We start from the raw sequence: 16,287 nt of genomic DNA on the forward strand, positions 1-16,287 counted from the left end.
TTTTTTTTTTTTTTTGGTTTTTTTTTTTTTTTTTTTTTCGAGACAGGGTTTCTCTGTGGCTTTGGAGCCTGTCCTGGAACTAGCTCTTGTATACCAGGCTGGTCTCGAACTCACAGAGATCCGCCTGCCTCTGCCTCCCTCCCAAGTGCTAGGATTAGAGGTGTGCGCCACCATCGCCCGGCCATCTTTCTTGGTTTTTTGAGACAAGTTTCTCTGAGTAGTTTTGAAGCCTAAACTAGAACTCACTCTGTAGACCAGGCTGGCCTTGAATTCACAGAGATCCACTGGCCTCTGCCTTCAGAGTGCTGGGATTAAAGGTGTGTGCCGCCACTGCCCAGTTAACCTCAAATATTTTTCAAGTGTTTTATCCCTTCCTTTCTATCATGTGCACACAAGCTATGGCATAATGTAGATGTCAGGGAACAACTGTACGGAGTTGGTTCTCTCCTCCCACCTTCGCATGGGCTCTGGGATTGAACTCAGGTGTCAGGCTTCCAGGATAAGCACCTTTACCCACTGAGCCATCTCGCCAGCCTCATTCTTTAAAAAAGATTTATTTATTTATTTTATTATGTATGCAGCATTCTGCCTGCATGTTTGCTGCAGGCTAGAAAAGGGCACCAGATCTCATGATAGATGGCTCTGAGCCACCCTGTGGTTGCTGGGACTTGAACTCAGAAACCTCTGCAAGAGCAGTCAGTGCTCTTAACCTTTGAGCCATCTCTCTAGCCCCAAGCCTCATTTTTTTTTTTGTTTCTTAAATATATTCTAACACAATGAACTCTACACTGTCTTTCAATTTAAACTTAATATTGAAGTTTAATATTAATATGAACTCAACATGGATTCAAAATTCTGGATAAGTCCTTTTTCCCCACCAGTAAGACAAATAATTTAAAAAATTTTGAAGATTTCGATCTAATTTTTTCTTAAATTCTAAAGAATGGCAGAATGTCCTACATACACTGGATAGAGTAAATACTTTCTGAACTTTATGATAGGAATGTTATTTTGGGAGTTACCAAACACTACAAACACTTACAGTAAAGCATGACAAACTAACACTCCACAAAACAAAATGCTGAAGCAAAATAGAAGAAAAATTATGAGGCTTTTCAATTTTGCAATCTTTATAAACTAATTTATGAAATTTTAATATTTATAGTTTACATTAAAATCAGTATCATTTTTATAAAAATGAGCATCAGTTTTCTAGCAACAGACGTTTGATTTAGTGGTCAGTGAGGACATGACAAAGATCACAACTTACTTTTCTCGTATTTCAGTCCTATGGTACTTAGGGGTTCCCGGCTTACGACAAAGATAGGGTTCTCCTCTGTGGTTTTAGGGAAATGCTGGGCTAGTCTTCCAAGTTCTAGGACTAAGCGTCGTCCTTCATAGATAAGTTCTTGATTTGCAGAATTAATTTTAGTTTGCTTATATACCAGTTCATGGAATACAGCAGCACTGTGTGAGGGAAGTTAAGAAAGGATGACAGATGCTGATGGAATTGGAGGTCAAACCTGCATGTCAGCAACACTCCTCTGCAAGTGTTCTACGACTGAACACGTCTTCTAAGCCCTGGCTTGTTAATGTGGACACTAAAGACGTACTAAAATGGGAACTCCACATAACCTGACCCTATCAAGTCTCTTTATATTGAAGATCAAGTGACATAAATATGCAGAGCCAAGAACAGGACCTGAAACACAACTATAAAACTTTTGTTAAACACTCTAAGAAATTAGAGTATTTTCAAAATCATGTTTTCGGGGAAAAGGTAAAGTCCCCTTGAATAGGTCCACATGCTCATAGGCGGCCAACAGTGAGATGTGGCTCTGCCTGAAGCTGCTGACTTGACCGGCTCAGGCCTGGGTGCTGTTTTAAGCTCAAGTGCATGTCCACAACAATGACGTCAGTTGATTCAGGCTATAAAAAACCAGAATATGACAAAATAATCTAACGTTATATTTTGTTTATGTTGTATTAGATCTAGTTATTAGGTTATTAATATCTGAATATTTTGTGTAAACTATATTCTTTTTACTTTCAGTTTTTGGTGCTTGTGGTTGAAGTCAGGGCCTCATGCAGGATAAGCAAACATTTCCCACCCCTGGAATTAAGGGTTACAGACAATTGTGAGTCACCACGTGGGTACTGGAAATCAAACCTAGTCCTCTTCAGTGCTCTTAACCATTGAGCCAACTCTCCAGACCCCTTTTCATGGATTTTGAGATAGCAAGACTGTTACATAAATTTTGTTGAACAGACTAAGGCACAAAGTATGAATCTGATTCTTAATTGGGGGGGGGTGTGTTTTGGGGCGAGGTCTCACTATATAACACTGGTCAGCCCAGAGCTGTCTATGTGGACCAGGCTGGCTTTGAACTTGTGGTGATCCTCCTGCCCATATCTCCCAAGAACGCCCACACAGCTTCTTGATCCTACTTTGACATCCCTGTAGAATTCACACGTGGTTGTAAGACAGACGTAACTCAGCAGAGGGCTGGACTCAATGGCAGCACCATGCAACACAGTAAGCTGCCACCATTACTTATGGTTACTTTGATACAATCCATCTAACTCCTTCCCAAACTTTACACTCAGGTGAATATTTAGTCATGTGTAATCTTATTACATAAGTTTTTAAAATATCACCTGGTATTTTTATGTATGCAAAACAAATGTTGACTATTTCTTCAGTATCCATAAAGTTTTCATGCTAATTATGTAAATTAAGCTATACTAAATTTAGAAATTCCACTATATTTAAAACTTAGGCTGTTTTTGTTTTAGAGACACGGTTTCTCTGTGTAACAGCCCTGGCTGTCCTGGAACTCGCTTTAAGGACCAGGCTGGCTTTGAACTCACAAGAGATTCAACAGCCTCTGCCTCCCAAGTGCTGGCATTAAAGGCGTTCACCACCACTGTCCAGCACTCTTGTTTTTAAAGAGGGTATACTTTCAATAAAGCAGCTCATTTTTACCAGTACACGGCACTTGAAAGAAGTCATAGGTTTAGCTCTGTAAGTACACAGTAAAACTTATCTGTGTATTAAGAAAAAAGTAAAAGGGTTTACTTCCGATTAGTGACCAGGAATTCACTAAGCACTTAAAGTCAGTTTCCCAAGACACGGGTGCTGCTGATGACGGTGAGGCACCTTTTCCATGTGTTCTCCTGGCTGAGATGTTTATTATATCACACAACACATAGACGGGAGAAGAACACGGAAGCACTTACGTATTATAGCTATGAATATAAATCTTATGTGCTGTCATCTGCTGCAGCGAGAAAACGTGGATTATCATTCGGTGAAGGACATCACTAGTCTCTGCGAAGAACTGGTCAAAACCCCAGCACTTCTCTTGGTCAGCTTCAAGAATGTTTGCAAGTACTGGGGTAAGCAGTGTCTGAAGACCCCTACAACAGTATTTACAAAGTTACCTGGGGAGAGCCACAGCACAGAGCCACAAGATACAAAGAAAACACAAATCAAGAAATTGCATGGCGGTTTGAATAAGAGTGGTCTCCAGAGGCTCGTGTATTTGAATGCTTAGTCACGTATTGTTCTGTGGTCTCAGTGTCCGCACCCCCCCCCCCCATCTCCCTCCAGTCCTGACAGTTAGAAGAATGGTTAGCTCTTTTCCTTAGAGGTCTTCACTGCCCCCTTGAGGTACTTAAAATCTTTACCATTTGACATAAACAATCACAAAAAGCACCTTTTCAAGCCTAGTAATTCTGATGAAAGACTTCTATGCTAACAGCTGCTGTGGATGAGGTTTGCTTTAGTCCAGAAATCAGCTGTCTGTCTGTATGTAGCTCAGACCACGACAGCACTGACTCAGCAATATACCAACAACTAGCACAGGACCCCGGCCTGAGCCCGTTACATTCCGCCAGGCTCCCTGAGGTCCCGTCAGTGTAACGGTTCTGCAATCGACTATAACATGAATCGCTGTGTCTGTAAAGCTGTACTCTCCAACACAGCACATGTCTTTTGGCAAATCTAGTTACACGAGTTTACTTTCAGAAAATGTTTTCCAAAAAAGTAAAATAATGAAACTTAGGGTATTGCTCCCTCCCCAGGAGTTGGGGATGGAGCAGTTGAGGTAGTCTCACTGTGTAGTTCAGGGTATCCTGAAACTCATTATGTAGCCCAGGATGGCCTCAAACCCATGGGGTCACAGGCAGGAACTACCACCCAGTATTTTTAGTTAGTTTGAAACTTTTTGTTGAGTCAGGGACTCACTGCTATGCAGTTCTGGCCATCCTAGAACTATGTAGCCCAGGCTAGCTTTGAACCTGTGTTGATGCTCTTGCTTCTGCTTCCTGAGTGCTGGGTTTATAAGTGTGTTACCACATTGCCCAGCCACTTTCAATTTAACATTAATCCTTTCTTTGGGACAATCTGACAATATAATAGAGTTCTGACTGATCAATTATGTAAGATCCTGTAAACATCTGAAATGTGGAAAAAGCACTATATATGCTTATTTTTTTGGGGTATTTTTTTAAAAAATTATTTATTTATTATGTATACAGTATTCTGCCTGCATGTATCTCTGCAGGCCAGAAGAGGGCATCAAGTCTCACTGCAGATGGTTGTGAGCCACCATGTGGTTGCTGGGAATTGAACTCAGGACCTCTAAAAGAGCAGGCAAAGCTCTTAACCACTGAGCCATCTCTCCAGCCCTTTTCTGGTATTTTTTGAGCTACTCTATGGTTGTCCTGGGACTCACAAAGACCCTCCTGCCTCTGTCTCCCAAGTGTTAGGATTAAAGGTTCGTCTCACTATGGCCAGCCCAGAAATACTTATTTTTTTATTCTTTTAATAACATAACAGTAAAGAGAATATTAAATTTGGTGTTTTTTTTTTTTTTTTTTTTTTTTTTTTTTTTTTTTTTTTTTTTTTTTTTTTTTTTTTTTTTTTNTTTTTTTTTGGTTTCACCTTTTCCCCGTTTTGGTTTTTCAAGATAGGATTTCTCTGTGTAGCACTAGCTGCCCTGGAACTCACTCTGTAGACCAGGCTGGTCTCGAACTCACAGAGATCCGCCAGCCTCTGCCTCCCGAGTGCTGGGATTAAAGATTTGTGCCGCCACTGAGTGCACCACCACCACCAGGAAAATCTTACTCCTAGTCACACCACTATTCGTGGTCATCAGTATCAAAGTCCTTTGTATGAGCCCTACATTGCAAAGAATTTCAAGACAAGTGAGAACCAATCTTAAGAACACATGCCTTCTATCGTCAGGAAATTATCCCCAAAGTTCAGAATGTTTACAACACCCCCAAATGCAAATTAAAAAATCAAAATAAAACTCCACTAAAAACTAAAGAGCCAACAGTGGGAGAGTCCCTGCCCATTATCCCTGCATGTGGGACATTGAGGCAGGAGGATTATCAGCCTGGGTTACATAGTGAGTTCAAGGCTAGCCTGGGCTACATAGCAAGACCCTGCCTCAAAAAACAAACCAACAGAAAGAAAGCCAGCACTGAAAATATGCGTAAATATTTGAATGTATTGTGACTTTTAGGCAACCAAGAGATTAAACACAAGGTGTCAAAGGTTAAGAATTAGGTACACTCACCGAGAAAGACTACAAGAAACAGGCATTTCTCCGCTCCAGTCAATTGGCCCATTTTCTGCTTTCTGTACTCCAGATATGGCACCAGAAGGCTTTCCAGTGATGATTTTGTACCTGGGGAGGAGCAGCAGAGTGAGACAGACAGGTCGTGATGCAGGTGTCCTCTGCTGCACATGGAGTGCTTGCGAGAGCAGACTGTGGGGCTGACTGAAGTGCAGTGGTGGTAGGGATACTATCTCTATGTCATAACAAGTTTTCATTTGGGAGCCCGGAGTGAACAGCATTTATGTTCACAACAAAAAACATTAATTTTTCCATCTGAAAAATGAGCAACACAAAAAAGCTTTATCACTGAAATCTCTAGACTATAAAATAAATCCTAATCTTTTTTAACCATATAATTACAGCCAAGCAGGCTATAATATTACTGCAAAATGAGTCATGGAATTATTTTTTTTTAAGAGGGAGATAAAACTATACATAGCACAGTATCAGAAAAACCCTCTTCATAGTCAAAAGGTAACACACACGTAGGAACAGATGCACTGAGATGAAAAGCCAAGCTGGGGACAGGGAGATGTGGTTAAGTCAGGGCAGCAGGACTCTCAGTCTCCGCCATGCTGTGCTCTTAAGAACACCTGTATCCGAGCGAAAGCATCCAGCATCAATTGGCAGTGCCTTCTTACAGTCAACAGTATTCTGTCTGATCAGTTTTAGTTTATCATCTAAACAAATGTGCTCTGGACACACCAATGTGGTTTTTTAAAAAACTAGACCCAACCAGTAAGACAGATGCAGACTACTGCTTTCTCTACAGAAGCAGCCTTAACTTCTGTCTCAAGAAATGTTTTAAAATAAAGAAATTAGCTAGGCAGTGGTGGCACACACCTTTAATCCCAGCACTCAGGAGACAGAAGCCAGCCTGGTCTACAGAGCGAGTTCCAAGACAACAGCCATAGCTACACAGAGAAACCCTGTCTCAGAAAACCAAATAATTTGTGAAAAATAAGGTGTGCGCACATGTGCCGGGTCCAGTTCTGGAGGAATAAATGGAGATGCGAGGTTAATGCAGAAGTGAAGAGAGTTAACGACAGCATTGTTAAGGAGAGCAAATTCTTCAAGAGCTTGATCTTTACAAGACTCACATGTGAACCTTAGTCATGTGCAAATTTGATGCAGGTGCAATGCAGCTGTACTGTGAGGAGTGTACCACTCACCGATACAGTCGGACGGTCATTAATGATGCCAAGGTAACACTAAATATCGCTATCAGTGCTCGCACAGAGGTGTGTTCTATACAAACAGAGATATCCCAGTATTGTATAGTTGCCCACAGAGTGATCATGCAGAGATGTTGGGTGACTTGTGAATCATGTTTCCTTTCTTACAAGCAGCAGACTTTAATTTATTTCATCCACTTTTAGAACAGCTAAAGTTGTCACTGCTTTGAAATGTATCTGTGAACATAGACGTGTGTACGTGTCAGGACAACTTACATTTAAGGAGGAAACGAAAGGAGGCCTGGCCTTTGCTAAAGGAGGGTTTTAGTAAAAAGGGCACTGTTGTAAAGCAGGCTCAGGCAGGCACTGCAACATCTTAGTGCAATTAGCGGACGTCTTCTCGATGCACAAACACACCTGTTGTAGCTCACTAGCGTGCATGCAAATGTGCAAGCTTTAGCAGAAGCACCGTATTATCCGAGCTTGTTTTATTTACTTCCTTAAAACAACAAAAGGAAGAACATGCTTCTTCCCCAATTTTCTGAGATGAAGACTCTAATTTTACAGCTGTGATTACTTTGAATCACATGCACGTGGGTAAGCTGGGATGGTGGCTATACACACAATTCCAACACTCAGGGATGCGGCAGAATGGCTTTGACAATTTCTTTTAAAATGAAGTGAAGCACAGTGTGTTGGTTGTTTCTTGTCAACTTGACACAAACCTTGACATCTGGATAGAGGAAATCTTAACAGAGAAAATGCCTTTCTGTAACACTGGCCTACAGGCAAATCTGCAAGGCATTTTCTTGATTAACGATTAACCAAGGAGGCCTAGCTCACTGGGGTGGTGTCAACCCTAGGCAGGTGGTCCTGAAGGGTTAAGGAAAGCAGACTGAACAAGCCAGGAGGAGAAAGCCAGTGAGCAGCACCCCTCCATGGCCTCTGCATCAGCTCCTGCCTCCAGGATCCTGCCTTGTGTTGTTGCCCTGACTTCCTGGGCTGATGGACGACAAGCTGTAAGATGAAATAAACCCTTCCCTCCCCAAACTGCTTTCAGTTCTGGAGTTTTACCACAGCAATAGAGACCCAAACACACACAGTGTACAGATGAATTACATAATAAATTTCACTCCAGAAATTTCTCTACCTTTTCTTTTTCTTTTTTCTTTGTTTACTATTAGTGACTGTGCATTGCTCATTTTTCCAATAATATGGCAGCATATAAATGCATACAATGCTAAGGGACTGGAGAGATGGCTCAGCAGTTAAGAGCACTGACTGCTCTTCCAGAGGATCTGGGTTTAGATCCCAGCAACAACGCAATAGTTCACAACCATTTTAACTTCAGTTCCAGGCAATCTTCTGGCCTCTTCAATCTTCAACACTTACACACATAAAATAAAAATTTTAAACTGTATACTACACTACCAGGTTTATCTCTGGATGGAACCTGTGACAAAATTACTGCTAAAATGTTATATTTAAGATAGTCAATCAGTTCAATGGAAGGTTGGAATTAAATTTCCTTGGTCCTGGAGCTACAGAGATAGCTCACAGGTTAGGAGCACTGGCTTCTTTTCCAGAGGACGTGGGTTCAATTCCCAGCATCCACATGGCAGCTCACAACTGTCTGTAACTCCAGTTCCAGGGAATCTGACAAACTCACACAGACATACATTAAAGCAAAACACCAATGCACATGAAATTAAAAAAATAAAATTAATTAAAAAAATTTCTTTGGTTGTTTTTCTCTACAGAATTATACTGGTATTATTTTTTTCAGCTGCATGGAGAAAAAGTGACAAACACAAAGTGGACTAAAGAAATGAAGCGTGCTAAAGTAAATCTCAGGGACATGGAGGTAACACCGAACCCAAGACTAGATACTAGGTTTACTTTGTAGATATTGAAACATTGAAACATGATTTAGATAACTATGCCCAACACTCTTAGAAGACTGCATTCTTAATAAAATCTGGGTAGCATCAAGTATTAGAAAAAGCCATTTTCAATTTCATTTCCTCAAACTTATGGAGAAACAAGATAATATACATTAAAAATTATGTCTCCCTTTGGATGGAACACGCACTTACATCACTTCCTTATTCCTGCGAGGCCCCTCAAATGGTCTAAATGGCAGCGATCCGGTAGCTGCATGGTAAAATGTCACTCCAATACTCCAGAGATCAACTGTAGCCCCGTACTTCTTCTGATGATCTTTTCTTAGTACGGCTCTCTCATACATGTCAGGATGCTAAAACAGAAACGTTGTGAACTTATGTCTTATATGCACGAGGACCTAGTTCAGATTCACAGCAAAGGCCGTGTAAAAAGCTGGCACAATGGAACCTGCCTGCAGCCCCGAGGTGAGGAGGGGATGTAGGAGGACCTTGGGTCTTGCTGACCAGTCAATCTAGCCAGTTGTTGGGGTCCTGGTCCAGCAAGAGACCATCTCAAAAACAGTTAGACACTTACCCTTGACCTCTGATCTCTACAAGCACACCTGGGTGCACCCCTCAAACCTCTGAGGGGAAAGGAAGGTAACAGGCTATGCATAACTTCCCCTCTTATCTTAAACTCCTGATACCATTTTGTTTGATCCTCAAATTTCATAACCTCAGTCCGTAGTTGGAGAAAGCTGCTATAATCAGATCACCGCTCTGTTAGGCCCTTCCAAACACTGACTCACTGAGTGAGCCTGTGCAGCTGTCAGGCCTCTTGTTCAGTTACAAAAAACTCACTCCTATCGAAGGCTAACTTTGCGTTTGTGCTACGCCATCATGTGATCTCACCAATTCCAGAAATCAATGCTTATGTCTATTATCCCTTTATTTTATGCATCAGTATTCCCCTCTTTACTGGATCATGTCTCTGTTTATAGAAATACCTTCCATTTAAGAAACCCAATCAAACAAATAATAACATAAAAATGCTAGGCAAGGTGGTATGTGTTCATAATCCCAGAGCTGGAGAAGGAGAGGCACAGGCTCTAGTCCCGTTAGCATCGGCTAATTGACAGACTCCAGGTCAGTGAAACCCTGTCTCTAAGGAGATGCATGGTATTCTTGAGGATGACACGTCAGGTTATCCTCCTGTCTCTGCCTATACCCACTACCTGCTCATACATATAAAACCATGAATGCATGTGTGTGTGCATGAGCATGTCTACATGCATGCACACATACACACACCCTAACACCATTGCCAACACAGCTCTGCATGGGTTTAGTGGTCCACACTTGTAAGTCCAGCTCCCAGAAAGGCCAGCCTCAGCTACATATCAAGATTGAAATGACCCTTTGTTATATTAGACCCTGACCCCCAGAACAAATAAAAAATTTAATAAATCCTGGGCTGGTGAGATGGCTCAGTGGGTAAAGGTACCTGTAACCAAGGCTGACGACCCCTGACTTCAGTCCCTGGGACCAACACGGTGAAAGGGGAGCGGTGACTACTGCAGCTGTCCTGACTTCTACAGGGGTGTCACAGCACACGCATGCCCCACCCCATAAATAAATGTAATGAAAATTTAAAACTTAACCACCCTAAAGTGTCCCATGCTCGTTTTCGGCAATTACTCAATTGTTACTTCCCACCAAAGCAAAACTGCCCAGTCCTCAGTGCACTGAGCCCAAACTGGGCCCTGCCTGGCCAGATGCTTCTCAAGTCTTCAGGTGCCTTTGTTTTTAATACAAATCCATTGCATTGGGGCAGGAGGGATGGCTCAGCAGTTCAGAGCATGGCCACTCTTCCAAAGCCGGGTTAAATTGCCAGCACCCACATGGCGGCTCATGAATGTCTGTAACTCCAATTCCAGGGAAATGATACCTTCACATAGATATACACGCAGGCAAAATGCCAAGTCACATAGTTAACCCCCCCCCCCAAAAAAAAAACTCCAGGTGTACTGTATTAGTATATAGCTATAAAACAACCAAGAGTTTTTGTTGCTGGCTTTTCCAAAAAAAAAAAAAAAAATTATTTATTTATTTATTTATTATGTATAGAATATTCTGTGTATATGCCTACAGGCCAGAAGAGGGCACCAGACCTCATTACAGATGGTTGTGAGCCACCATGTGGTTGCTGGGATTTGAACTCAGGACCTCTGGAAGAGCAGGCAATGCTCTTAACTACTGAGCCATCTCTCCAGCCCTTTGCTGGCTTTTTCGTTTTGAGACAAGGCTTCATTAGACAGCCATGGATGTCCTGGAATGTTGTATGTAGACCAGGCTGGCCTTGAACTTGTACCCATTCTCTTTCTCCTGCCTAAGTGCTGGGATCAAAGCTGTGAGTTACTACAACTAGAACAGCCTCTGAGACTGTCCAAGAGAAAATGACAGCATTTCTTAGTTCCTTCTTATACACCATATTCATCTAAACAGAAAATGGAATCTTTTGTCATAAAAATGACATACTATTTTACAGACTGTGACCAATCACCCCATGTGTAATACATCTATCATGTCATTAAAATGAAATTTCTAGTAATATGTGACTTACCAAGTACTCTTCTGTGCCATACAGAGACACAAACTGCTCATCGTCCTCCAGTTCTCTAGCGGCACCGAAGTCTGTGAGTTTGTACACAGACTGTCCATCCTCCCCTATGACGCGCATGATATTGCCCGGCTTGATGTCACGGTGCACTATGCCATTCTCTCGGAGGTGATTCATTCCACCCACTTCAGCAACAAACACAAAATACAGGAAATTGTGATGGAGGCCTCTGTGTGTACACACGTCTCAAATTCACAGATATGATATTCATATTCACTCAGACTTAAGGTTTTGTACAAGTTGGCTCAATGCCTTTTTATTTTATTTTTTAAGATTTATTTATTTATTATGTCTATAGTATTCTGCCTGCATGTATCCCTGCAGGCCAGGGCACCAGATCTCATTACAGATGGTTGTGAGCCATTATGTGGTTGCTGGGAATTGAACTGAGGACCTCTGGAAGAGCAGCCAGTGCTCCTAACCTCTGAGCCATCTCTCCAGCCCATGTACTTTTATTCTAAGAAAGAGATTCCTCTTCTACAAATACCCGCCTGCACAAGTATGCATATGTACAGTCTCATGTTTCAACTACAAGGAGTTTTAGATAAGAATTACGGCCCACAGAAGTCTGCTGTCTGATAAATGAACAAGAGTCTTAAGGCAATGACTATGAAACTACTTTTGGAGATATAGACAGAATAACAAAGAGCCCAGAAACAGTTTTATATGTTGTTTTGAGACGGGGTCTCTGTGTAACAGCCCTGGTTGATTTGGACCTTGCCTTGTAGACCAGGCTGGCTTCAAACTCACAGAGATCCACAGTTTAAGCTGGGATTAAAGGTGTGCTATCATGCCCAGCTCTTGTTTTATTGTTATTTTACTTTGGGAAAAAAAAATCACTAAAAATGAATTGGCTTGGGGCTGTAGAGATGGCTCAGCGGTCAAACTCCTAGTGGCCATTGCCTGCTCTTCCAAAGGTCCTGAGTTCAATTCCCAGCAACCACCTGATGGCTCACAACCATCTATAGTGAGATCTGGTGCCTTCTTCTGGCGTGTACATGTTACCAGAACATTGTATGCACAATAAATAAATAAGTCTTTAAAAAAAAATGAACTGGCTTCAACATATAAAATAGTAAAGAAGTAGCAAAGGGAGGGCACAGTGTGACTCTTGTTTCCATTGAGACGTGTTTATGGTTATTGCTAGTCAGTCCGTGTTCTTAAGGGCAAAGGCACTGACACTGCTGGAATTAACACATTAACACCGCAGGGTCACCAGATGAGATTAAGGCATTTACTACATTCGGGCCTCCTCAAACATTTGACTCACTTCTTTCCAAGAAGGTGTTACTTGTCTTTTAAAAATAACAGTATAAATGAAATATGTGTGTATTTATTATGACTTACCACTCATTTTAAAAAAGTATATCATTCAATAGTTTTTAATAGAGTTGTACAACTCTAGACATCAGCACCAGCACAGTTTTATCATGCTCCAAGTGACAACTTTCTCTCTGTGGGTTAGAGCAGCCCCGCAGGCACTAGCAGGCGCCCTCATATTCTGTCCTCTGAGCACGCTCATTCAGCGGCTTTTTGTCCTGTATTGTACGTTTCACGTGAGTGGGATTACATGACACTGTGATCTTTTGTCTCTTGCCTCTTTCAAGATTCACTCACATTTTATCATTATCAAAATTTCATTTTTCCTTTTCAATTAAGATTATTTTTAAATGTATGCCTCTTAGTTAGGGTCTCTATTGCTGTGAAGAGACACCATAACCACAGAAATTCTTATAAAAGAAACTTTTTAAGTTAATTAGGGTGGCTCGTTTACATTTTCAGAGGGTCAGTCCATTATCATCATGGCTGGTAGCATAGCAGTGTGTAGACAGACATGGTGCTGGCTGCATCTTGATGAGAGGGCAGCAGGAAGTGGTCTGTGACACCGAGCAAAGCTTAAGCAAAAGAGACCTCAAAGCCCGCCCCACAGTGATGCATGCAGCTACTTCAACAAGGCCACAGTTCCCTATAGTGCCACTCCCTAGGAGTTTATGGGGGCCAATTACATTCAAACCACCACATTCCACTTCCCAGGCCCCATAGAAATATAACAATATCATAAAGCAAAATGCATTTAGTCCAACTTTAAAGTCCCCGTCGTCTTTCACAGTCTCAGCAATATTGAAAAGTGCAATGTTCAAAGTCTCTTTTGAAATTCATGCAATCTCTTAGTTGTAATCCTCTATAGAATAAAACCAGCCCATGGGGGTCAATTACATACTAACTACCACACAGTATGTGTGATTAGTTTCTGCCAGCTTGACGCAAACTGGAGTCACATGGGAAGAGGGAGCCTCAGTTGGTAAATGCCTCCATCAGACTGACCTTTAGCCACATCTGTGGTATTTTCTGATTGCTGAGTGATGTGGAAGGGCCCAGTTCACTGTGGGCAGTGCCACCCTGGGACAGGTGGCCTGGGAGGTATAAGGAAAGTGACTGAAAATGAGCCTGAGGAACAAGCCAGTCTGCAGTGTTCCTCCTCAGTTTCTGCTTTGGCTCCCACTTTTGGTTTTTGCTCCCTCAATGATGGACTGTGATCAGGAAGTATAAGGCAAACAAACGCTTTCCTCCCCAGGTTGCTTCTGGTCATGTTTATCGCAACAAGAAGAATCAAACTACAACAGTAAGCATGTGTATGTGTGTGAGGTGTGTGTGTGTGTGTGTGTGTGTGTGTGTGTGAGAGAGAGAGAGAGAGAGAGAGAGAGAGAGAGAGAGAGAGAGAGAGAGAAGATATAGAGAGAGACACACACAGAGAGAAGATAGACACACACACACACAGTGTAGTGGCGGCTTGTCCTGAACTTGGCATGTAGCAGAGGACAGACACCCTTGTACTCCTGACCTTTCCAACCTCCCATGCTGGAATACAGACTTGCCCCACCATTCATCTCTTTTTATGAATGAGTAATATTCCATTCTATGGATATACAACATCTTAATCCATTTGTCAGTTGATGGGTATTTGCGTTGTCCTGATTTTATGTATTGGTTATTACGAATAACGCTACAACAAACACAGATACGTAAAACTGTCATGTGGATGTGTTTTAATTCTTTGGGCATGCCCGTCAGAACTGCTGCAGCGTACAGTTATTTCACATTGGTCTTTTGTGGAGCTGCTGAACTATTTCCTAAGGGCTGGACCACTCTACAGCCCTGCAGCACACACAGACCCCACTCTGCACTTGCCAGTGCTGGTTCTTCGTATTTGATTTGTCCATCTTCTGTAGGAAGTGGCTCTTTAGTATGACTTCCTTAGAAATTAATGACGCTGAGTACTGTTTAATGCACTCACTGGCCATCTGTCTATCAATGTCTGGTCAAGTCCTCTGACAAATTTTAAAACTGTTTTTGGTAGGGCGTCTGGACAAGATATCTTATATTTGACCTACAAAAACTCTTATGTCCCATGGGCTCTCTTTTCCAGTTATTGTCTCAAATAAGCTGTGGCTTTTAAATTTTTATTTATTTTACACATGTATGTTTTGCCTGCATGTGTATCTGTGCACCAAATGCATGCCTGGGGCCTGTGAAGGCTGGAGTTACACATGCTTACGAGCTGCTGGAAACTGACCCTGTGTTCTCTAAAAGAGCAGCCAGGGATCTTAGCAGCTGAGCCGTCTCTCCAGCCCTGAAATAATTTTTTAATGGTGATAAAGTCCAATTTATCTAACTTTTCTTTTAGGTACTTGTGCTTTTGATGTGATTTCTAAGAAAACATGTATAAAAGTCTTTTGCTTTGAATGCAGGAAATAAAATTTTCAATCTAATCTTTAAGTAATATATGTTTGAAACAATATAAATAAACATGTAAAAACCATATAAATAAACATACCCACATCTCGTAAAACAATTAAAAATTCTGATTCCGGTAGTCCATAGGCATTGGATGGCTCCTCTAAAACAGTGTATAAACTCCCACAAGGACAAAATTCCATAATAAGGACTTTATGTCTTGTCGTTGTCTGCAAAACAAATGTCACTGACTGAGAATCAATGGGAAAACATCAAGACCAGGTCTGATTCCAGGGCAACATTTGCCTGCCTGACCCCATTCAAAGGCAGGATGTGCTGCAATGACAGAATCATTGTGACTCCAGTACTGATAAATGCTATGTTTATATAATAAGCAGCTTCCAGTTTCTGTTTAATAAAGGGGGGAGGCTGGATAGAGAGTTCAGCAGTTACAAGCACTGTTGCTCTTCCAGAAGAACTGAATTCAGCTCCCAGCACCCAGACTGGGTGTCTCACAACCGCCTGAACTCCAGCCCCAGGCATCCACCAATGTCTTTTATTCTCCCCAGGCACTGGAACACATGTGAGAATACATATAAAAAAAACCCCAAAACTTAATATACAGACATATTATACTATATATAAACCAAAGTGGAGTTTGTTTGAAAGACAAACCAGTGACGACTAGCTGAAACTGAACCACAAGATCACAGATGCACTGTTGCATGTTTTTCTTCAAATCATTTCGTTTCTTCTGCACAACATGCTCAGGGAAATCTCCTTATGATAATTACTTTTACTTCAAGGAATGGAGTCCTAGTTTTAAAAAGCAATGGGTGAGCTGGAGAGATGGCTCAGTGGTTAAGAGCATGTACTGCTCTTCCAGAGGACCCGAGTTCAGTTCCCATCACCCATGTCAGGCAGCTCACCAGTGGCTGCCTGCAATCCACTCCAAGGGATCCAATGCTGCCTTCTGGCTTGAAAGGGTACCTACGCCAGTAACGTACACATATATACATAACTAAAAATAAAAACAAAATTTAAAGAAAAGGAAAAAAGAAACAAAACTGCCAGCAGAATGGTTGGGTCTCAGTAAAGTTCTGTTTTACCCATTCCTGTCTCAGCCATTTCCAGTGTCATCATCATAACAGCCGTTCTCTCTCTCTCTCTCTCTCTCTCTCTCT

At 41.7% G+C, this 16,287-nt stretch overlaps 1 protein-coding gene across 1 annotated transcript in view; it reads right to left on the reverse strand.

Moving 5' to 3' along the window:
• The window catches only part of Tbk1 (TANK binding kinase 1), a 40,152-nt gene that overhangs the window by 13,914 nt on the left and 9,951 nt on the right, over nucleotides 1-16,287 (reverse strand). The window contains exons 4-9 of the mRNA XM_050165526.1: nucleotides 15,204-15,333; nucleotides 11,312-11,493; nucleotides 8,902-9,062; nucleotides 5,589-5,699; nucleotides 3,241-3,420; nucleotides 1,264-1,467 (exon numbers count right to left, since the gene is read on the reverse strand). Of these exons, the coding sequence (XP_050021483.1) occupies nucleotides 1,264-1,467; nucleotides 3,241-3,420; nucleotides 5,589-5,699; nucleotides 8,902-9,062; nucleotides 11,312-11,493; nucleotides 15,204-15,333 (968 nt within the window). The remainder of the gene's footprint in view (nucleotides 1-1,263; nucleotides 1,468-3,240; nucleotides 3,421-5,588; nucleotides 5,700-8,901; nucleotides 9,063-11,311; nucleotides 11,494-15,203; nucleotides 15,334-16,287) is intronic.

This window comes from Alexandromys fortis, unplaced genomic scaffold, assembly GCF_014885135.2.
Source record: "Alexandromys fortis isolate MF-2015 unplaced genomic scaffold, M_Fortis_MF-2015_v1.1 scaffold_154, whole genome shotgun sequence".
Lineage (NCBI taxonomy): Eukaryota > Metazoa > Chordata > Mammalia > Rodentia > Cricetidae > Alexandromys > Alexandromys fortis.